The following is a 24,214-nucleotide window of genomic DNA, read 5'->3' as shown; positions in this document are numbered from 1 at the left end:
GGATTCTTACGAAACATGCTTCTCAAATACCCAAAAGACTGTAGACCTTTTGTTCTACCTGGGCTTCTCCATCAACGAGAAGTCAGTCTAGACCCCAGCCAAGTCGAGCAATTCCTAGGGGCTCTAAGTCGAACAAAGGACTGCCTCATCTTCTCCAACGAGAGGGTCCAAAACATGCTGTTTCAGATCCCTCAATATGTAGCCGGTCAGGAGGTGACGGTACGCAAAGCCATGCGATTGCTAGGAATGATGCTGTCATGTATTTATTTGGTACCTCACGCGTGCCTGCACCCCATGCAAGAGTGGCTCAACGGCTAGTGGTGTCAGGCCAGCGGACAATGGGACGATCTAGTGGTGCTCTCGCAGGCCTTGGTTCTCTCGCTGCGATGGTGGTTGAAGGAATACCTTGTGGTGGGGAACCTTTTCGCACCCCCGCAGTGGAAGCCACTCTAACCAGACGCATCCCTAACAGGATGGGGGGGACTCAACTATCCCATCAGACTGCACACAGAGTTTGGACTCTGAGTGTGGCATCCAAACACATAAACTTGCTGGAACTACTGGCGGTCTTCAAAGCACTGAAGGCTTTCCAGACACACCTACAAGGGAAAACAGTGTTGATCCTCACAGACAGCACCACGGCCATGTACTACCTGAACAACAAGGGGGCACTCGCACTCCAGGACTGTCCCAGCTGTCCCAGTACATCTGGAAGTCGGCTTGCAAACACATGTTCCTGTTATCTCAACATGTACCAGGGGAACTCCATCTTCTGGCAGACTAACTCAGCAGAAACTTCCCTCTGCCCGCAGAGTACGAATGGCGACTACACGAAGACATCGTCTCTGTTTTCGAATGGGGCTTCCCAGAGATCGACCTGTTCCCTACTCTGGAGAACCCCCAATGCCAAGATTACGCCTCCAGGTACCCCCAGAACCACTCCAAGGGGAACCGTCTCTGGATAACATGGTCAGGGAAATTTGTCTACGCTTTTCCCACGACTCCTTCTCAACAAGGTAGTGCACAAGTTGCACCAGGAACCAGTTACCATGATACTGGTGGCCCCCATGCGGGCCTGCCAACCCTGGGTCGCTCCTCTGATGTCTCCTCCAGTGAAACTACCCTGCCTGTACAACTGTCATGATTCCTGCCCCTCATGTCCTCAGCCCTCCAAGATGTCAGGCTGGAGCCAGGCCACAATCACCTACATGGCCCTCAAGGGCCTCTCCATCCCTCCCCACTTGGAGTCAGATTTGGCGCTTGTGGCACCAGACTGACTCGCTCCATAGGATAACATTGGGGTTTGGACTTGTAGTGCATTGATGGGGACAAGATGGATGCCCCCACATATTTCAGTTCCCAGAACTGCATGTGCAGTCTAGTCTTTTGGGAGTGGTTCAGCCCAGACACACCTGGGATACCTAAAGACTATTTAAGCCACGCCCAGGCTGAGAAACATGCTTTGTGTTTTCTGCACCTGCAGCGTGACACTCAGTGTTCGGATCGGTCTCCAGTAGGCCTGCATCTTTCTTCTGCGCTCAGCTCCTGCAAGAACACTGTTAGGAACAGCCTTACCTTGCAGCGCTTCTGCCCATCATTCATCACTTCTTCTGTTCTGCGGGCATCTTCGGTGGTGTCATTCCCATCCCGGCACGCCGCTTCCTACGGAAAAGGGAAAAGAACAGAAAGGCATTAGTAAGCGTTCAGCAAATCTTCGCTTATTTTTAAAGACTTAACGAGCTTCAAAAACTTACCTGAATTCCATCCGCTCTGGGGGGGAACTGTCTCTGGAACTTCTCATCCATCTGCAAGAGGGAAAAGACACTCCAGGTTAGCGTGGAAACATCTAGAGGCGCTGCATACTGCGCTTAGTCACCGCATTTCTTCTTCATAACCGGCATCCACGCTGAAAACGTTGCGGCACCCAAAAAACTTGGTTCAATACGAAAGGGTTGCATGTCGCATCGCGCTCACTCACCTTCAGCGCTACTCATCTCAGCAGCACATCGCCATACCCGGATGCCGGCCATCATCTAAGGAAGGAAAGAAACGAAGTTAGAGAATTGTTCAAAAGACATTATACTTACCTGTCGGACTCTTGACACACTTTCCAAGAAAACGAGGCCCAGTCTCCAGTTGAGTAGACACCAGGGAAGGGTTTGAGGTCAGAACAGGCTGAGTGACATCCCCGTGAATACCAGGTGAGTGTTACAACATGCTGTCACAGGACAGGGGCCAAACGCTGCACCCATGCCCACAGACCCTGAACTTGGCAGCCTTGCTCCTGAGGTCATAGAATTTGGTCATTTCCTCAGCTTCCTCAGAGATGCATGGACATTCTCAGAGAAGCAAGGAAACCGAACACTCGTTAGTGCTACTCTAGCAAGTGGAACCGGTTTGCCATCTGGTGTAGGTCAAAGAGCATGAACCCGGTTGACTGCTCTCCCACAGATTGTTCTATACCTGACTCATTTGTTGAACTCAGGTTTAGTCTTTAATTCTATTAAAGTTCACATAGCTGCACTCTCTGCCTACACTACGTCTGAACATAAGGTGTCATGGTGGAAAGTTTGTTATTAAAGCCTTCATGGAGGGAGTGAAAAGGATTAATCCTCCTATATCTAACCCAGCTCCTGGATGGGACCTGAATGTTGTACTAACCAGGCTAATGGGCTCCCCTTCAAAACCATACATAAAGCAACCCTTAATTACCTCACTCTTAAGACTGCTTTCTTAATAGCCATCACCTCCATTAGGAGAGTGGGTGAACTACAACCGCTCTCGATACTAGATCCCTTTGTAACAGTTCACAAAGATAAGGTGGTTCTACGCACACACCCGAGGTTTGCACCGAAATTAATTTCTAAATTCCATGTCAACCAGTCTATAGTACTACCAATGTTCTTTCAAAACCCATCAAACTTGGGAGAAAAGAGCCTACACACACTTGATGTGCGCACAGCGGTCTTGTTTTATATGGAAAGAACTAGACCACTGAGAAATCGGTTCTTTGTCTCAGTGGCGGCAGGAAGAGAAGGAGATGCAGTTTTCAAATCCACTATATCTAGATGGATTGTCCAATACATCACTCTGTTTCCCTCTTACTAGGAGAACTGCCCTTCAAACCGTGAGCACATTGTACTCGAGGCACTGGGGCATCCAGAGCATTCATTGCAAATGTTCCCCTAGAGTCCATTTGCAAAGCAGCAACCTGGAAGTCTGTACACAGCTTTACAAAACACTATTGTCTAGATGCCCATTCTAGATTTGATTCCCAGGTGGGACTGGCAGTACTAAGACATCTTTTTTTTTTTCTACTATTCCTTCTCACAACCCACCGCCAACTCCGGGTACTGCTCGCTAGTCTATGCACAGCATGTGATTCTAAGCAGACTAACAAACAGAAGACTTGCATTACTTTCCGTAAAAGCATTTCTGAAGGTTGTATCTGCTTAGATTCACATGCGCCCACACTTCCGTCCCGCTCAGATGGAAGGAACATAGACGTCTTATTACTTTCTCTTTTCTGTGCAGAAAGAATACAGAGGGACATGGACGCGTGAGGGATTTTGGGTACACTACACGTCACTATAGGGATAGTATTACAGACCCGCCTATGTCGACATCCCCTTTTCGACTTTCGAAAAACAAGATGCAATACTCCGCTGCACAGCATGTGAATCCAAGCAGATACAACCATCAAATACTTTTACGGTAAGTAATGCATGTGATATACAACCACCGGAGAAGGACAAAATACATACACCTGCAAAGGAAGGCATTAGTATGCAGCAATACAGGTCCACAGAGATGCTGCACTAACTTTAGATGTCAACTCTAAGATGCAAGGGGCCTTGTGCTCAAAAGTTCACTAAAGTTTCACAGTTTTGAGAGACTGCAACAATTAGAATAATTTGGCAGAGAGGAGTCCCGTAGCACAAGCTGTCGATTCCCCAAAGTTCCAAGCCTCAATGCGGAATGACGAGGTCTGCAGCACGGTAGCGCAAACTGAGCTGGTCGGCCACTATGTGCTCCAGGGGAACTTCCGAAGGCTTTGCAAGACCCCAAGCTGATGTGAATGGATGTTCCTTCCACTCAAAGGGTCGTAGCTCCTTCGCAGGACTGCTGATGAAGACCGGGCTCTTCCAGTACATCAGCAGACGTTGGTCACCAGACCTCCTTCCAATGGGTACAGTTTCTTTACAAGTATTGCAGCTGGATTAGATACTTGGCTCCTTCAGTTTCTTCCAGGATCTCTCCAGAATGGGTCCCAGGGTCCTCTTATCCAAAAACCAGGTAAGAGCTGAAACTCCCAGTAGCCAATCAAAGATCCGGCCCACACACACCCCATAGTGGTCCAACTTGTGAATACTTTTCAGACACACTAACCAGTTTGTGGAATGGGATTAGACGGTCTTAATTCACTTACTGGCAGCAAATGCACATGGCCCTGTAGCTTGCCAATTGCCTCTACTTTCTCGGGTACTGGAAGCCAATATAATAATTTTCCTGTCCCCGGAGGCCAGGAAGAAGGGTTAGTGACAAGATGGCCAGGGGACAAACAAAAACCCTCATGGCATGGCAGCGTTTGGACGCTAGCCACAGTAGGTAGCCAAACTGAAACGTGCGACGGCTGAAGTAAAATACACTAAAATAGCAACAAATAACTGATGGCACTAGCTTCTCTTAGGCACACCTCAAGTAACCAGAAATCCTGAGTTAGTCTAGGGTAAAACAAAGTGTACCCCATTGTAAGATGCAGTGTACAATGAAAAGTTACCAAAAGTGGCAAAACAAAAACGAGACTAAGGGAAACTGTTTCCCAATACTGACAGCGTGAAGACCAGGACTGTTTCCCCATGACAAAAGACCAAAAAGCCAGTACAGGTACGTCTTTGGCTTCACTGTAAAAGAGCAGGTCAGTGAATGTGGGTGTTCATAAAAATGGAAGTAAATGTGCTGTAAAGAGAACTTTCCTAGTTTTTCTTATTTACTGCACCTAGCCCATCAAGTGTTTCAGGTGGCTACCTTTCAGGGATACTTCTTGGCCTTATCGATAATCAAATGCACGCCAGAACAAATCTTTCTGATGCCTTTTGTAAAATCCTGAAAGTCCCCCCACTCCCCACCCTCCAACCCCGCCCTCTTTCTGGTTCAGTCCTGGGATTTGAATCTGGTGGTTACATTTTTGTGTTTTTCCAAGGTGGTTGCATTCAGCTATGTCCCTCCTTCCTACAAAGTCTGAATTTCATCTAAAAAAAAATATCAAACTACCCGCTTTAAACCCCCTCACCCTTCGAAGGATGAAGAGGGAGTTAAACTGACTTCACCCGAATAGAGCTCTTGGCTTTTATATTTCAAGAATGTCCAACATTAGACATGATGATCCACTAATTGACTACAGTGTTCACCCAGGTCCTCATTACGCTCACTGGGAACTACGAGGAAGATGTTGGAAAGCTAAATGAGGTTTACCTTGAAATTCAGAGTCTGTTTAAATGATGACAAAACGGAACTGCTCATCGTTGGGTCCCAGACACGACACAACAAACTTGACCCTAAGTATCAATCTTTCACCATTGACGGCAACGTCATAAGTTTCAAAAGAAGTCAAAACGTTGGGCGTATATCTCAACTCCACACTCGCTCCAAAACAAATGCTACCATCCCGTCCACAGCCTATACAAACAGACTTATCAATGCTTGTAAACCATTTTTATCGACTGCCAGTTGCCTTTTTCTAGCCAGGGCCCTGGTACTATCCAGACTGGACTATTGGAACACCCTCTTCATAGGCTCGACCAACCACATCTTGCACAGACTACAGATACTACAGAACAATGCCCTTAGATATGCGCTTAACCTCCCACGCAAGGCACACATCTCCACAATCAGGAAGGAAGTTCACTGGTTACCTATCCGTGAGAGAATCAAACTTTGCACACTAGTTATTACTCATAAGTGCCTCTCCCTGACCGCCCCTCGATACTTAGCAGATAAATTGTCCAGACATAGCTACTCCAGACCAACAAGATCCCCGTACCTACACCAACTCAACATCCCGAAGTTTAACCTCAAAACGGCAATCAAGCGTGCCCGTTCTCGCAGCAAAATGCTGCAATGCCCTTCCTATGATGATCTGAGCTGATGCATCGTTTTGGTCATTCAGAGCAAAGGTGAAAGTTGTTCTTCACAGAGCAATGAGTTGCCGACCACCCTCAACATTCCCGTGCCGGTCCTAACACTATTATTTACAATCACGGACCCTCTGTAACCTGGTCCTTTCTATCACTTGTGCCTCTTCATTGACGGGGACCATCCTGTAACCCGGTCCCCTATGCTATTTATTTTTATTGTATTGTTACCTGTTGTGCAACTTTCTGTAACTCTTGTTCTAAAAGTTATGCACCCAGTTACCCGAGGGTTTGGCTGCGCTTTACAAATAAACTAGTCACAGTTTTGCCAAGTTTGTTTAAATGGACCTTTTCCAGATGGGTTATACTTTGCATTTTGGAATGCTTCTGAGTTGCTGGGAAGGTAGTCCTTAATCATTTAAGAGCCTATTCCATCAGAGGGGTGTGACCTACTTATGCTCTACAAAGTGGTGTACCACTGCAGGACTTTATTTTTTACATTTTCTTTTTTATCATTGTACAATAACGTTTAACTAAAAACACCGTATTATGTGATTCTTGAGAGAAATGCAAAGTTATTTTAAAATTCAAAAATCACAAACTTAAACTCCGAGCATTGTAAATCATTTCCTATAAGTATGTTAAATCCGTCCTATTCCAATCATCCAATTTATCATAACATAAGCACCATCACACAAGTCCTAACAAACAATACAAAAATAAGAAAAAAAGCAAGTTTCCTTCTGTTAGCACTCTAATTTCAATGATTTAAAAAAAAAAACAGAGGTGGTCTTGTCTGCCAGATAAAAATGCCACACAGATTTGTGCGCACCCAAGGCAAATGGCTCTGAAAAGTACCTAAAATGTAATTCTCGTCTCCCTTGGAGGGCAGGACAGAAAATTACGAGGTGCTCAAGGGTGTTGGGGAGATGTATCATTTGTATGCTTCGTCCCCTCTCCTAGTGAGACACCCCGCTGCACTTTTTGCTGGACTTCTGGAAACGCTTCTGAAATCCTGAATAAGTGGAGCCTCTTATGGGCTGTGTCTTTTGGAACTCTATTCTTTGTATTCTACCTGTCCTATGGAGTCTTCTTTACTTCATAACTCTTAAAATCATCTGTATTATACTATTGCAGCACACAGCTCATTATGGGCAGTATTGGTAGGGTCCCGTAGTGTCCTCCTTTTGAGATTCTTTTCTTTATCCTAGAGTAACTACAGTTCTTAGATATCTCTCCTAAAACGTTAGTCTGAGAGATTGGCACATACCACCTTATGTGGAGTGCCAAAATGGATACCTAGTATCCCCAGTCCCTCTGCCCCTGTGAATTTTTTGTCCTGTAGACCAACTCCTAGTAAGGGCTGATGGCAGTGGACGTGTCCTAACTACTATTGTGATTTTTCTACTGCAGGCTATGCCCATAGCCCCGGTAGTGCACAAAAAGGGCACCCAAGTACTAACTTGGGGTTTCTTCTTCTTTTTTCGCCATTGCTAGCATGGTTCTCCAGCATGGGGGTCTGCATGGATTCACATGCTAATCAATATTCCCCGTTGGGCCGGGAATCCTCGGTAAAAGAAGTGTCACTTTAGTTTATAAACTTTCTTCTATAAACCAGTCACTGAGATCTGGGTCATACTGCCCCAGCCAATGTGTGCCCTCTCCCTAAGCTCCCCCTCCCCATGGCAGTCTTCAGATTTTTACTGCACGTTCAAGTGTTGGGAGTCCTCGTGTTTTGCTCTTAGAGCTTTCTGCGTTTTTTGGGCTTTTTGGCTAGGAAAACCCTATTTTGTTCAAATCGAGCCTGTGTGTTCCATAGTCTACTCATCCGAATAACACAGATCCATTTTTCGGCATTTTTCACCGCCCCTCAATGGCAACATCATTGTTTTCTTCTTGGTAGTTTCTAGAAGGCCCTCAGGCCTACACCGCACCAGATCATGCCAGAGGAGGAGGAGGAGGAGGAGGAGGAGGAGGACAGGGCTACCCTCTTCATGCTCTGCACCAGTTGCGGTTTGCAGAACATTTTCACGGACGGCAAATATTCTGAGTGCCTGTATTGTCCTCACCCGACGCTCAAGGTGGAAGATTGCGAGGTCTGCCGTGGCTTCTCCAAGCGCACGATTAAGGATCGGCACGCCCGGCAGGTGATGTGGCAGAGGCCAGGGCCTCTACCCCAGGTGGTTCACAGGGGCATGCTGCATTCAGATCCAGCCAGCCAGAGCAGACTTCCAAGTCCTTTGAAGGTGCTCCATTTGTGGGGGCTCAAGACAAGGCTAAGCGCTGCAAGTCTGCTTCATTCAGGGTGGCTGCGCAAGCGGGTCGCTTGACAGTCTACGCGCGTTAAGTCTACGTCAGCCTCAATCTTCAGCCATCGCTCCAGCTCTTCATTGAAGAGAAAGTCAATTATCCTGTGGAAGCTGCGATAGAAGCCAGAGAAGACCAGGCAGGAAAAGGTGGCCAACCTGCCAGTTAAGGCACAGGTGATCCAGACTATATTGTCCTCGTAGATCGAGCTGGTTGCTGCAGCCCTATCGAAGGCAAACAAGGCTGACTTAGACCAGGGCACCCTGGTGGCGGTCAGGGAAGACTCCGGAGAAGAGGATGCCGGTCCTCAGCCCGAAGCCGACCTTTTGGGACCCAAAGAGGGGTACGGGGTGGGGTGGGGTGAGGCGTGGCGGAGCTCCAGGACACAGATAGTTCTTCATTCAACAAGGAAGAGTTTCTGCCCACACCATCCTGGACTAGGGTGGTGACGATGAGAATGTCGGAGATGCCCACCGGATGCGGGGACGACATAGGTGCTTGGCCCAGTAACGTTATTCCCCCCCCCAGGCACCTCCCAGAGATCTGTCACATGGTATTCTCACCCCTCCACACACTGGTGTTTGAGATTCAGAAGAGGATCCTGACGGCACCACCAGCGACGACCCTGTTGACACCGGGGCCACCAACCCAAAGAAAAGGAGACCCTCCACTCCAACTGCCCCCCCGCCACCTATCTTAGAGCCCGGGAGGACACTGGGATGGACACACTGGCGTAATCTCGCCGCTACCAAAGGCTTCTCCGTCGGATGAAGTGGGATCCTTCCCCTCCACGATTGCCCATGCGTCGGAGCTCTTCCAGCTCACTTCCAGAAGAGAAGAGGGCTTTTCTGCATCAGTGCCGGGAGGCGAAAAGGAAGGCCTTTCTGTCCATACCGATCCTGGTCGATGTATGGGATGAAGGGCTGGCACCGCTGAAGAACCCTGTTTCAGCCCCGGCGGAGAGGGACTGGCTAGAGATAAAATACCGGGTGCCGGAATCTGCACCCAAATGTCTTCGGTCTCAACCATCGCCGGACTCTGGTTCTGCTGCGGCTAGGAAGAAGTTGTCCAATCCGTCCACTGCAGTCCCTCCGGATGGCGAGGGGAAGAAACGAAGCTGTGGGAAGCAAAGTCATTTACTCGGCAGCGACGGTCAAGTCGGCCATTGCCTTGGCGATCTTGGACAGGTACGACTGGGAACCATGGTACAAGATGGCTCCGATTTTGGATTTCCTCCCCGATGACAAGTGGGTAGAGGTAATGGAGATCCTTCAGGAGGGCGAGTTGGCGTTGGACCATGCCATCACCGTGGCCCTGGATATTGCGGACACCGGGTTCTGCCAGATGGGAATCAGGGTTTGTCTCCTCAGTTGTGGCTGGTAGCCACCAACTACAGACAAGAGGTCCAGACGAGGGTCCTGGACATGCCATTCAACCAAGAAAATCTTTTCAGCAATGCAGTCTATGAATCTCTTCAATCCATCAAAGCCGACAGTCGGCGAAAACTTCCCTCTTGAGGGACGAAAGGACCCCTGCTCAGGCCTTTCGTCCCTCAAGGGGGAAGTCGGGGAGGTCTTTGAGTTTTGGCAGTGGATCGGCCTTTTACCACCAACCCTCCCGTTGCACAACCCAGGAAGCCTAGCCTTGTAAGGCTTTTGGAGGTGGCTGCCGCCGTTGTCCAGGCTTCCACCCCGGTGGGAGGCCGGCTGGTGAACTGTCAGTGTGGGGGGAATCCTCTCCACCGATTGATGGGTGCTGGACGCTCTCACCCATGAACACATTTTGGCATTGCAACTGAAGTGGCCGCGAATACCACAAGTGGCCCGGCAGGAACATATCCCTGAGCTGCTGCTCGAGGTTTGGGCCATGTTAAGAAAAGGGACGATGGACCTGGTTTCGAAGCAACTCTGGGGCTCTGGAGTTTACGCGGGATACTTTCTGGTAAGTAAAGACCAGGGGCTGGAGGCCCATTCTCGATATGACCCCTCAAGTTAAAGTCCCAGAAATTCAGGATGGTTACGTTGCAGCACATGCTCCGTCATCTGGAGGAGGGAGACGTTGTTGTCGTTGGATCTGGAGGACATGTTCTTCCACGTCCCCATTCACGTAAAACATTGCAAGTTCCTTCGCTTCGTGCAAGGGAAGCACAACCAGTTCAAGGCTCTCACCTTTGGACTGAAGTCTGTGCCCAGTGTCTTTACGAAATGCCTGGCTCCGGTGGCGACCCATCTGCGACTACAGGGAACTCTTACCTCGACGACTGGCTCATCTGTGCCAAGTTGAAGGACATTGCTGTTGATCAATACGGAGAGGACTGTCCAGCTGCTGACGGTTCTGGGGTTCTCAGTGAACTATGCAAAATCCTGCTCGACTCCATTGCAGAATGCGCTATTCCTGGGGTCCATGCCCAACAGTGTCTTGTCTGGCGGCTGTCAGAGTAGGATATCGGCCATAGTGCAAAGGCTGTTGGCACTGAAGATCGCCATGGTGAGGACCATCATGTTGCTGCTCGGCATCATGTCGCCATGCACCTACCTGGTAAGGCTATGCAGGTTGCGGATGCAACCGCTCCAAGAGTTCCTAGACGCCTTTTGGATCCAGGTGTCCGGAAGCTTCAAAATCAGGATCGTGCTTGATGAGTTCTGTCGAGCGATAAGGTGGTGGCGCGTGCGCGCCAAAATCACCGGGGGCACATACTTCCAGAACCCTCCATACCAGGAGACTGTCATGACGGGCACTTCCCTGGAAATGTGGGGAGCACAAACCGGACGTTCACAGGCCAGAGGCCTGTGCCTGCCAGAGAAGGCGTTCCACATCAACGTAGTGGAACTACAGGCTGTGTTTTGGGCCCTCAAGGGTTTTCTTCCGTTCCTCAAGAGCAAAGTGGTGAGGGTCTTCACAGACAATACCACCACAATGTTTTACATCCGGAAGCAAGGGGGGGGGGTGGGGGGGGAACCAGATCTCCGGTGCTCTCCAGAGGCGCAGGAGTTGTGGCACTGGGCCGTTACCCAGGGGATGTTCCTCATTCCCTTCCACCTGACGGGAATAAAAGTTGCTGACGTCCTCAGCAGGGAGCTGCGCTCTTGCCACAAGTGGGAGCTTTGGCAGGATCAAGTGGACAACCTCTTCCTCAAGTGGGGCAGTCCCAGATCGATCTGGTTGTGATGACGATCACCAAGTGCCTCTGTTGCTGCTGCTACCACTACGAGTCAGTCAACTCAAACGGTGCCACAGGGGGGCAGGAGGGAGGGTTCGCATGTGAATCCATGCCAGACCAATGCTGGTGAACAGTTACAGACAAGTAACTTGTTCCTTCTCCAGCATGGGGTCTGGCATGGATTCACATGCTCATGAATAAAGAATACATAGCAGTACTACATACACAGCACTTCACGTTGGCATCCTTCTGAATCTCCTCGACGCTCTAGTAGTCTCCACCCTCCTCTGGGAGGGTGTGGACGGAAACAATCTCTTCCTTGTTCCTTGTCAAGCGAATCAATAGCTGTGCCCTGGATCTCTTCCCGACCCCTCGCCCCCCTCCCTCCAGCCCCCACCCTCCCTGGGTCCTTGGTCCAGAGGGGTTGCTTAAGGCTGAGGTCCGGCATCCTCTTCTCCGGAGTCTTCTCCACTGGCTTGACCAAAGCCTCCCTCCTGGAGGAAGAGCCACCCTGACCGCCACTGGGGTACCCTGCACCAGATCCGCCCCTTTCACCTTCAATACAGCGGAAGCAACCAGCTCGATGGACAGGACAATTTAGTCTGGATCACCTGTGCCTGGCAGGTTATGATAGGATACGATAGTTTATTTATATAGCGCCTATACACAATGTGTTTCAAAGTGCTTCAAGGCAAGGGAGGGAACAAGGGAAAATACGACATTCTTAGAGGCCATGAACAGTAAGGCCTGATGACATTTCAGATAGTGCAACAGCTAAGACATAGATGAGGAAGGGAGGGGGAGAGTGGGAAGGAAATGGAAACAGACAGGCGACTACCGTACTAGGCCTGACAATGTTTCAGATAGTGCTGGAGCGAGGGGGTGCGGAGAGAACAGTAAGGGGGAATGGTGGAGCGACAGACTAGTTTGCTATCATTCTAGGTCCAGGGACAATTCCGATAGTGCATGGAAGAAAGTAAGTGGAGGAGATAAGAAAAAGGGGGAGGGGAGGAGAGAATGGAGAGTAAGAAGTCAGTGTGGAAAAGCGAGAGGGGAGAGCGAATACAATTGCAGAAGTCTGTAGTGATACCTAATGTTGCAAGCCAGGATACAAGATAAAGATGGGAACAGCATGATTCAGGGCCACCATGAGTACAAGATGCAAAGGAAGTCCAGCATGAATTGAGTGTGTTGGGAAGGAGCCTAGAACTTTCCTACATTTCCAAATTGTTCCAAGCGCTTTACAATTAGTCAAGACTTCTAAGCACTATAGCACTGGGAAAGCTTCTTTCATGCATAAGTAATCCCACAGAGGCGTGGCCAGTCACTAAATAAAGATAGTTATTTGCATCTTCTATTTCAATCCCAAGTAGTAGTTGAATTAATTTGTAAAACTGTTGTACATTGTAAAATAGTTTTGTTCAAAACACACAGTAAAAAGCAGGCTCTCTGCCAAAGAGGAATGTGCTTGCACTAAGAATAGATCGCAGAGCTTGTGTGTGGTGTTGCATCACTGAGTCTAAGGCTTGAACAGAGAACGTGCTGACCAACCGGTCCTGTCAATCACAGGCCAATCGGGACTAAAGATTCAAGGCACGACAGAATACTATGGGAAACAGGTTTTTGTAGGAATTGCTGCACCAGATCAAATATAAGTTGGAGGTAAGTGCTGAGAGAATGGCAGGAAGATGTGTTTATGTATGAATGTTTATAACATAGTAAATTATGCTAAACAAGAGTGACAAAGTATTCCTGCTAATATAGCATTAATGTTATGTAGGTTACATGACCGTGCAACACTGGAGCCTCTGCAACATCCCTTGTATGGTGAGAGGGATAAGTTTGGAGGAGCTCTGCTGGTATCCAGTGACTAACTGAAGAGTATTTAAGCTGCCGGCCCAGGAGGAGTCTTCAGGAATTGGGAGCCAGCGACGACAGCGACAGAATGCTGGCCTGAAATGGCAGGGCCCTCTGTCATGTCCCCAATCCTCATGATCTGTAAAGATTAAAGTCTTGTCATCTGCAAAACAGCCTCCTGACTTTTAATTCCCTAGAGGGGTGCATTTACTCTGGTTTGTGGTGATTATGGGTCCCCTGTATTTAAGAGACACCCCTGTAAATTGGGGCTCGCTTTCAATAGGGTGACACACCGTGAATCAATGAAGTCCATAAAAGTAAAATCCGGCATTGGCCACAAGACGGTGATTGTGAAACTAGAATGTATCAGGACAGACTCCTGTGTGCAGGAAGGGGGGGAGGGCCACAAGGAAACACGGGGGGGGGGGGGGCGCAGAAACCAGAGGGTGGGGATGGCCTATGGGGACAGAGGGTGTAAACACATGTTGGTGCATGCTTACCTGCTGTCTTAGCAGGGGGTCGGACCCTGTATCCTCCTGGTCCAAACAGGATTTGGCCCTTTCTTTGTCTGCCCTTCGCTTCGGACGCCTGGGCAGGAGACACCCTTGATCCAAGAGTTAAGAGCAGGAAGGAAGAGGTAGGGCTAAGAAGGTGGGTGGTGCTTAGACCAGGTGACCTAGACCCACTTACACCTGCTCCACAGCTGCAAAAGTGAAGAGTCTGGAGGGCTCCTTAAGGAGGGAAAAGAGTGGCAAGCAGGAAGACACCAGGTGGGTGGGGCTTGCTAAGTGGGGGGAAAAGAGCAGCAACCAGGAAGGCACCAGGTGGCCTGGGCTTAGGCCAGGTGACCTAGATCCACTTAGATCTGCTCCCCAGCTGCCCACACCTTGGTGGACACCTTTTCCTGCCTGGCCTTCTCCGGCTTCTCTCGCAGATTCCCTGGGGTTGCTGACTTTCTTTTCGATCTGGAGCGATGGCTGGCGAATTGAGGCTGGTGGGATGAATGTGCCCTTACTATGGACCCACTTGTGTGGCGACCCTGACGGAAACTGAATCTCAGTACTTGGCCTTGTCTTGAGGCCCCACTGATGGAGCACCCTCAAAGGACTTGGAAGCCCGATCTGCCTGGCTAGATCCGGATACTGCATGTCCCCGTGAACCACCTGGTGTAGAGGCCCTGGCCTTGAGCCATGTTGCCAGCCGGACGTGCCGATCCTTCATAGTGCTCTTGGAGAAGCCACGGCAGATCTTGCAATCTTCCACCTTGTGCAGCTGGTGAAGACCATACAGGTAGGGTAATGTTTGTCTTCTGTGAAAACATTCGGCAAACCGCAGCTGGTGCAGAGCTTTAAGAGGGAATCCCTGTCCTCCTCCAACATGATGATCCGGTGGGGTGTACGTCCGAGTGCCTTCTGGAAACGTCCAAGAAAAGATTTTACCCTTTACTAGCGATGAAAGATGCCGGAAAACAGATCCCTTTTAATGGGATTAGTAGATCATGGAGCACACAGGCTTGATTTGAACAAAAATGGGGGTTTCCCAGCCAAAAAGCACGAAAAACACAGAAAGCTCTAAGCGTGAAACACAAGGACTCCCAACACTCGAACGTTAGGTAAAAATTTGAAGATGGCTGCCAGAGGAGTGTCTTGGGGAGAGGGCAGGCATTGGCTGGGGCAGTATGATTTGGAGCTCAGTGATTGGTTTGTAGGAGAAAGACCGTTTATAAACGAAAGTGAAACTTTCTTTTACCGCAGATTCCCAACCTGACGACTGAGAATATTTATGAGCATTTGAATCTGCCAGACCTCATGCTGGAGAAAATGTTGGCCAAATGATGTTCAGCATTGTTTTACCAGCCACTTCCTTATTGGTGATAGCCATGGGACTTTCTTAAGACAACCTCTGGCTATCAGATTTTTGATCAATGTGTTCTCAGCTTTCAGATGTGCCCATAATCTGACCCAGTGCAGGATTGGCTCCATCTCAATTTTTTCAACCAAAAACCGTATCCCTAGCTCAGTGTGGTCACTGTAATTTGGGGCACGTTGAGGGAGGCAGAGAATGGCTTTAAGAGGTACTCGCTTGGGTGCTTTGTGTTGCCTGAGCTCCAAAGCAAGGCACCATATTTTGCGACTGCCCTTGCTTTGGCCAGGTCAATAGCTCAGAGCTGGACATAAACATAAATCTCCTGACCCCACTTCCCCCAAACCCCCAAAGGGATCGATTAAACCTGGCCCCTTCCTTCACTGAGCAGCAGGTTTCAAGGTAAGGCGCATCCCTAGTTAGTCAAGTTGTGCAAATTGGTGCCATTTATGGCTCTTAGTAATCAAATAGCACGACATGAAAGCCGACTTGGCAGCATTAACCTTCAGATCCCGTGATATGAAATCTGTGTACGCACTGATGAGGTCATGCAGAGCTCTTGGTGTGTGCACACTCGGGACTGTCATCGACATATACCATGCCAGGACTGGGTAGAACGTCCCATACATTACCTTTGCCGACCAATCAATAAATCCATTATACCTGCCGGGCAACCCTGTGGCCCAAGCACGGTCACAGCTTTTTCCTGTAAAGGCCCGTGCTGGGTCCATAAAGGCAAGATATATTGGCTCACATTTTAAGTAAAACGAGTTGGCTAGAATCGGGTTGAGGTTTAGGATTTGCTAGCTTGTCCCTAACCCCAGTTGTATCTCATCCAGAGAGCCACTTGTGTTTTTACCCAGTAGCGCTCTTCCAAACATCTTTGCGTATCAAGGAGTGAAATCGGTCTGAGGCTGGGTTGTTTCTTGGGCCCTTCTAATAAATGGGGTGGATTATTCCCCCCCATGATTCCCAGAATTTCATATGGCATTCAAACAGGCTGTTACTGCTGGCCCCCAGTTCTACATAGTCTCTGAACCGGTCAGCGGGAATACTATTCGATACTGGCGAGCGACTGAGTTTCTGGTGGGCAATTGCATCTGCTACTACTTCGGTGCTGAATAGCACCAGGTGCCTTTCCTCTCTGCATTGCCTTATTACCAGAGACTCTGTTACGTCAGCAGTGTCTGTCTTCCACACCCGTTACCAACTCAGGCAGATTATAGAGGTTGGCAAAGTGCTTGATCCAGTCTGCATCTGCTACATTGCTTTCTAACCCATCTCCCAGTTGTGTTTGGGACCCAGGGAAGCAGGCAGCACCAGGTCTTTCCATGCTTTCCTGTCCAGTACTTGCTTTAGCTCTGCTACTACCTGTTTATAGTTTGCTCTTGCTGATGAAATTGCTATTTGGTTCTTTCCCTTTTAGCAGTGCAAGCAGAGATGATCTTTCCTTCTTGCACTCATTACACCAGGAAGCCTGTTTTTTCTGGACAATTTTGCTGACAACCTTCTGCCACTCTGCAGTCCGTTTCCTGCACAAGAGATCAAAATCATCCAAGCAGTTCGAGCCTCGCCAGGGTTCCAGCATCCCCTCTAGCATATAGACAAGGAATTGTATGTCATTGTATTAGATCCTCTGCAACAGTTAAGTCTTTATTTTCTGGTTGCCACCTTATCCTGCATTTGGTGCCCTCCAGTATGCTTGCAGCAAGGTGCGGGATGATGCAATTCCCCCCTCAACCTAGTGATCACAAGCTCCAATACCAAGGGATAATGATCACTCGGCTCATCCTTCAGGACATGAACTTTCTTATTCGTGTTACAAACCCTTATTACGAGGTAACAATAGTCGATAGTTGTACTTCCATTGCTTCCTTTTAAAGGTTGTTTTTCCTGGTCTGTTGCCTTTGGTGCAGCCGTTAGTTGTTCTCAGGCCCGATTGGTGCAGCCAGGATGTTAGTCTAACCCCCTCCCCACACATTCAGGGATCCATCAATTCTGGTTCCAGTACTCCCCACAGATGGTCCTCTGACATCTAATAAATCTGGTGAGGGAGCCACTGCCACATTTGACGTTTAAGTCCCCCTGCCAGCAGGACCATGTGTGGGGCCTGGTCCAAGTAGTCTATATAGTCATCAAACCGTTGCTTATGTTGAGCCAGACCCTGCCCCTTGTTAGACTTATGTGGGCTATTGTAGAAGTTAAACAAGACAATTTTCATATTGCCGTCCAGGCTGTTAACCAAATGCACGCAAGAGTTCGGAGTATCTAGGTCAACATGATTGCATTCATACAAGGACTTAGCAAATACTGCCATCCCCTCATATGACATACCCCTGTATGGTTTTTAGTGCTGCGATGTACAATGATTGAAAACTATCCAGGAGCAGCGTATCTTGTTCCCATTTCTCCTGGACGAAAATAAATTCAAACTGCTACATTAGTTCCCTTATGTCCTCCCCTGCGAACTTGGACTTAGCCCCAGCAATATTCCATGATAACCGGCTCCTTTCCATGGGTCTCAACAAAGAGTAACCTCCTGGTTTATGATGGGAATCTGATCCCACAACCTGTGGCCACTGGTCCTTATCTCATGCGGTCCCATTGTCCCGGCCCCAATCCCCCTCTTCTCTATGGGCCCATACTCCCCTAGAACTGCTTTAGTGGTCTGGTCTGTCACAAAAGCGTTGTTAGACAAAGTTTGTATGCAGTACCCTTTGGGATCACTACACACAACTAGGACTATAAGTGTAAGCAAAACCAACCTTGGGTATAAATCTGTACTACAGTTTTGTCGTAGCGCTGCTGAGCAGTCAGGCTTATCTCAAGAGGGAATGTGAGCTGTAAGGATGTTACTCAGAGGTCTATATTTACAAGTATTCAAATAGACTCGCCCTAAGCTTTCTTGGTAAAACACTTATTCATTTATTTCACAGTCAGTTATAAAACATTCACTAGGAGGCAATCTATATCACATAATGTACTTCAGTGTCAGTGTCTGATGCATTGAAACTACTTTGAAGGTGGAGCAAAATGGCATTCAGAGCATTTGAAGTGGGAGCAAAAAGGCATAAGTTAACAAAACAAATATTAGTTATTCTTAAACGGTGCAAATAGTTTGAGTTCACCGGAAGAGTTGATTCAATGCAATAGGTTAGGCCAAAGTCAATGGGCTAAAGTCTTGTAAAAGGATAAAGCAGTTCTGGAAGTATAACTGAAAAGTGTTTACCAAAGTTCTCAGACGTATGTAAAAGAGTCATATGTTGGGTCACAAGCTGACTAGGCCTGCAAGTTGCCAAAGTTTCAAGCACTTTCGCAGTGAGGGGTATGGTCTCTTGGTTGGGTTTTCACAGTACCTTACAATGAAGAAAAAGATGCAGCTGAACGCTTCTGTTCCTGGTAGTTCTGCAGATCTCGCTGTTCCTGAGCCTCAGTCGTGGGGACAAGAGGGAGGACGTCGGAACTCCTGCACTGCGACTGGTCAAAAGCTGGCAAAGGCAAATCTTCAATTCCGGTAGCTGTAATCAAGCACACAAACTGGTGTCCTCCCTGGCTATTCGGTTTCCTGCAGCACTCTGAGGAAAATACATCCAGCTCTGAGAATGGTATCCAGGTGGCTTACGAGTTGATTTGTCCCAAAGGGAGAAGTCGTCTTGGAGGGCTTCTCTGTTGAGATGAACTTTGCGATTCGGACCTGCAGGGCTTCAACGGGCAAACAAACGATCCAGGAGTGGCAGCAGCTGTCCTCTTCAAGCTCTTATTCGGTTCTTTCGTTCCAGTGGTAGTCTGCCTTCCAAGCCAAGAGACTTGCCTTTTATCCAGTTTCCTCCCGTTCATTCCAGCCTAGCTGTCACTCAACCAGCAGGGTGGCTGTCCTTGCCGGACAGTCAGCCAGCCTATCACACCAGAGTGCATTCGGGTCTCCTAGGAGACTAAGCACAGGGAGTTTCAGGCACCTCCCTCACTTCCTGCCCACCCCAGACACTCAAGCGCCAGAGGCGGGCTTCAGGACTGAAGCCCGCCAAAGGCATAGGAACAAAGGGACCAAACCTGGTTTGGCGCGCAGAGAAACTCTAGAAGGACCTTTCCAAAAAGAAATGGCGAAAAAAGACTGGGACCTGTTTAAACAAAGTGGGCTCAGATGCCATCTTGAAAAACATGGCTCCTGCGATTTAACGCTACCGGTGTTCGCGGTCGGGGAAAAATCGTGAATTTGTTGTAAAATCACTGCCACCAGCCATATCGAGAGGAAAGGGTAGCATTTGACTGCTACATGAGTCTCTAGACATAGGTGATACTAAGTAACCCCTCCAGTACTCTGTTGTAAGATGGGGTGTGCTAGGTCTGGGAATTTGGAAAGACTAGTAAAGTTAATTTCACTTTACTTTCTCTGGGAAACAGTTTATCCCAGAGAAGGTATTTAAACCTTGGGTCAGCCTGAAAGATTTCCCCTGTGTCACTGCACTGAGGGTTCTGTGTGACACAAATGAAATGATGCTTATGGAGTTGTCTAAAACGACAATCAAAGAACACAAGAGTAAAACACTTAAAAAAAACATTACAATCAGGCCAATAACGGAGGATAAATGAACATAGGTTTTGCATAAAAAACACTGTACCAGATAAACCCCCTGTAGAGCACTTTGTCAAGAACGGACATACGCATGAACAATTCTCCAGTAACTGCAACCACAGAAACGAGGAGACCACCTAGCCCTCACCAGGTTAGAACAAAAAATGGGTCCATAAACTGGACACAGTGAAGAATGGGCTCAACATCACAGTTGACTGGAAGCATTTTGCGGACGAAGTTCAGCAACACACAACACACTCCTGCTGAGACATCTGGGGCGGGAACCACCTTGCTCGCCGCTCCCGCACCTTTACAACACAGGTCTGGTGTCTTCACACCCTCACTTGCCTCCGATATGACCTGTAAATGAAACCCCATTTGTATCATCATTTGGTCCTTCAGCTTTACCATGCAGGACCCCTACGCAAGGTCCCATTTTGTAAAAATGTTTGGTATAAATGTAAAAAATGTACCATGTTGATCTTCTATGTGAGAAACGTATGCATATCTGTACCCAACTTGCTCACTATACCGTGTATATATTTACCCGCCTATGCAATGGGACGCACTGATATCTGACTATCAAGAATTGCAGCCACATGTGTGTATATATATACACATTGCACCAAATGGCCCGTTTTTCCCCGCCTGTGCAATTGGACGCACCAGTTTGAATGATAATGCACCGATATCCAACATGTATTGCAACTATCGTCAACCCAAATGGCACGTTTTTATATACGCTCTGACTTTTCAGACCACTACATCTCCCAGGATGCACGGCCACGATTCAACTCCCGTCGAACTCCGGTGCCACCTTCCCATTTAGTTTCACTTTTGCTTTACGGCACACAGGCTGGCGCACACACCCCATAGCATTTGCCTTGTGCCTGGGGGGCGGGACCTCTTCCATACACCCTGGTCGTACAGCAGTCTTCAGCCAATCCCGCGCAGTTGCAGTCCCTGCAGCAGTGACTGACATCCTTCGACGCACACACCCACTGCCTCATTTGTCCACGCTACCGCTCCTGATTCGTCAGGTTGTCAGTGGGCGTTATGAGAGCAGAGCTATCTTCGCAATCTCTACGGCAACCAGCACATGGCATGCCGTGACCGCAGCGAGATCCTGGCAACCTGAAAACCGGTAAGATTTTTCCACCAATACACCTGGGCGCTACCCTGTTATCACTCTCCATGCAGACGCGCTCCTGGGATCCTCTTGATCACTTGCAATGCCCATAGGCTGGCATCTCAAGTTAGCTTGACTACGCAATGACCATAACCAGCCCGAGCACACTGGTTTTCACAAGATCACTTCCTCGTGGGACATGGCCATGTCCCGTCAACTCACGCTGCTTTGGCACAGTCCACCAGCTACTGTAAGCGTTTTCACATTTTAAACGGCCATGCTTCGTGTCTAGTTCCCTCTAGATCACCAACACTCTATAGAGCACTAGCATACTAATTGGGAGGCTGTGACCTCCAACATACAGCACTCCTGTTCTTTTATACCACGGCTTACCACACCAAGTCGTGTGCCTAATCTGGGTTGGGAAATGACACGCATCTCCTTTCTTTCCTCACACAGACCACAAGGCTAATCATAAGCCTAGTGAATTCCGGATTCCTTGATCCAGGCTCTCCAAGCCAACCACAGTGTATGCTTGACACCACAGCTCCCTGTACTGATAAAAGGGACTCCAAGCACAGCCACTCCGTACAACTTCCAGCTGACGGTAAACTGTACTTCCAATACACCACATGGTGTATTTTCCAGGCACTATTTAGCCTTTATTTAATAACCTTGAATTAAATAGTAAACTACCGAGATACTCAGTTGTCCTTTCACCCACAGATAATACCCACGGACAGACCTACTCTACACGTCTTTCCTGATGAAGGCCATCATAATAACAGGCTCAAATTTAGCCCCATATGGCCGAAACACTACAGTGTCGATGACCTGTGACACAACTATTTAACCCCGTTTTGTATGTTTGTATATAGTGTTGTGTACACAGTTTGAGATATACCTGGACTGAATAGCAGCCTCGGGTAGCACCCGCTTGAGTTATGTTTCACCCAATCTTTGTATTTACTTGTGCATTTTGCTAGGGATTTTTACTTCTACATTCCTTAGGTTGGTACACAGTTGTACCCCCCTTTTTGTACTAAACATGTCTGTCACTTTCCTGCTCATCAAAAGTAATGTAAATATTTAAAATTGTTTTGGGATCAAATATAAATGTGTCAAACTGTTATACTGTTTGCGGGTCTCACATCCTGATTCTTTTTTGAATTTCATATAGCTATAGTTCGTACTATGGTCGGAACATATAGACAATGTGAGAGATTGGTGTTTGTTTTGTCTGAGCCATTTGATGTAAGTTCTGAAGTTAGGGAGAGTTTGATCTGCCCTCTGTCATAGAATCATAAACACAGTATAACTAAGTACTTGCACCTCAGATTCTCGTTGGGCTGCTGGTATTCATAATAGTAAACCTTTTATTGTTTTATAATGCTTCTGGGTGTAAGTGTTTCTGTTGAACCAATTGTATACTACAAGTTCTTTGTACTTTCCTACAGCCCTTTCTTCCTCCTAAATCAGCCTGGCTGCTCTGTCTACACTAACAAATACTCAGCCTTGTACTAAAAGTCGAATTTTGTACTCTGTTGTATGGTTTTACTAAGTCTTTAGTTGGATTTCAGAAAATGTATCCTATCAATGGACATTGATGTATGCCCCTCCACCCCCAATATAAGGTGGGGGCCGACCCATAGTTGTAAGACAAATGTCTTAAGAAAATTCTACAAAAGTCTTTTTTATCCTGCAAAATGACACCCTAGTGGTTTAAAAGCTCATGTAAAACTGCACTATATATTTTCTGTATGGTTAGAATCCTGTTTTTTTTCATGGGATTGAACACTTAATTTTTTTTTTTCAGTCCATTTCAGCCCCTGGCAGCGGTATATGGAGTGATGGAAAGGACAAAAGCGATGGCTCCCAAGCTCATACCTGGAATGTAGAAGTCTTAATAGATGTTGTAAAAGAACTGGTGAGTTGGCTGAAGTTTAAGGGATCAGAACAGGCACTGTTGTGCTTTAAATTCAAAACACACCAAGAGTGGAGAGATGTAATCTTTCTACTGAGATGGGATATTTCCTACTTTTTTCTTCCTGCATATTTATCTACTTGAACATATTCCAATGGATAAGTTTTCTCTAATGAACACACATTCTTTAAAGTTCCCTCCAGTACTACGATAAAGGTGTTTTTTTTAATTTATTTATTAATTTTTTCTTCCGGCCTGCTCCTGGCAAGTTAAGCATTGTGATTTTAGCTGACTGACCTCTGTGCCTCTTCTTGAGCATTTTTAAATAGTTTGTTTCTCACGCTCTTTCCCCACATCACAATTGTAATGTTGCCTGCTTCCTGAAAATTCCCATTGGCCTGTGTTAGGCAAGATGGTATGCAGTACCCTTTGGGGGACTGCACCAGCCTTGTCCTCTTGGCAATAGTTAACCCAACGTTTGGTATACGCATGTACTACACATGTTGGTAGAGTGACTGAGCAGCCAAGCTTACCTCAAAAGGGGTAAATATGAGGTGTAGGGTAACCTAGACTTTCACAGTGACCAGTATCCAAATAAAACCTATAGGGTTCTTGATTTAAACAATTTAACAGTCAGTTTGAATCAGCATTCTTTAGAACGGAGCACATATGTAACGCTTAAAATATACTTCAGAAATGTACAAACTCTGTTTCAATACATCAGTAGATAACCCTTTGGGACTGCACACACTTCCTACACCCTGAGGTGACTAATAACTAGGACACTGTGGACATTGATGTCACTGGTACATTAAAGCAATACTGAGTTTGGTGTCAAAAGGAAATGGTTAGAGGGAAGAAACAAAGGTTAACAGATATTCTTAAGCAGGTAAGTACTTTAGGACCCCCACTGCAATGTAGATTAACCCTTTCCCAGCTACACAAGTTATGTCTGCCTTTTCGGAGGGATAGGTAAAGCACAAAGTCAGAGGTTGGTCTTTTAGGAAACCAGCACAGCCAATGTAAATTGAGCAAAAAGTATTGGAGAGCTGAATGGCTTCTTCAAGAGATGTAAACAGTCTTGCAAAATGTTTTAGGAATCTTTGTAGAAAATGAAATCGCTGTTGGCCACAAGCTGGAAGGCTTGTGTAGGGCAAATCTGCAAGGACAACCAAGGCACGTCTCAACTGAGAGCTAGCAAGGCTACACGACAAGAGGTAAGTACCCCTTAATTTTACAGTACCTTAGTTCTGTAGAAATTGTGTTC

The 24,214-nt window shown here is 47.5% G+C and overlaps 1 protein-coding gene across 7 annotated transcripts in view; it reads left to right on the top strand.

Annotated features, from left to right (window-relative positions):
• The window catches only part of CNOT1 (CCR4-NOT transcription complex subunit 1), a 2,171,110-nt gene that overhangs the window by 556,825 nt on the left and 1,590,071 nt on the right, over positions 1-24,214 (top strand). For all 7 annotated transcript variants that reach the window (XM_069654650.1, XM_069654658.1, XM_069654642.1 and 4 more), the window contains one exon: positions 22,840-22,950. In XM_069654650.1, coding sequence (XP_069510751.1) covers positions 22,840-22,950 — 111 coding nt within the window. The remainder of the gene's footprint in view (positions 1-22,839; positions 22,951-24,214) is intronic.

The sequence above is a fragment of the Ambystoma mexicanum genome, chromosome 1p, assembly GCF_040938575.1.
Source record: "Ambystoma mexicanum isolate Mex_15411 chromosome 1p, UKY_AmexF1_1, whole genome shotgun sequence".
NCBI classification, from domain to species: Eukaryota; Metazoa; Chordata; class Amphibia; order Caudata; family Ambystomatidae; genus Ambystoma; species Ambystoma mexicanum.
The sequence above is the reverse complement of the archived record's forward strand: the minus strand, read 5'-3'. Positions and strand labels throughout refer to the sequence as shown.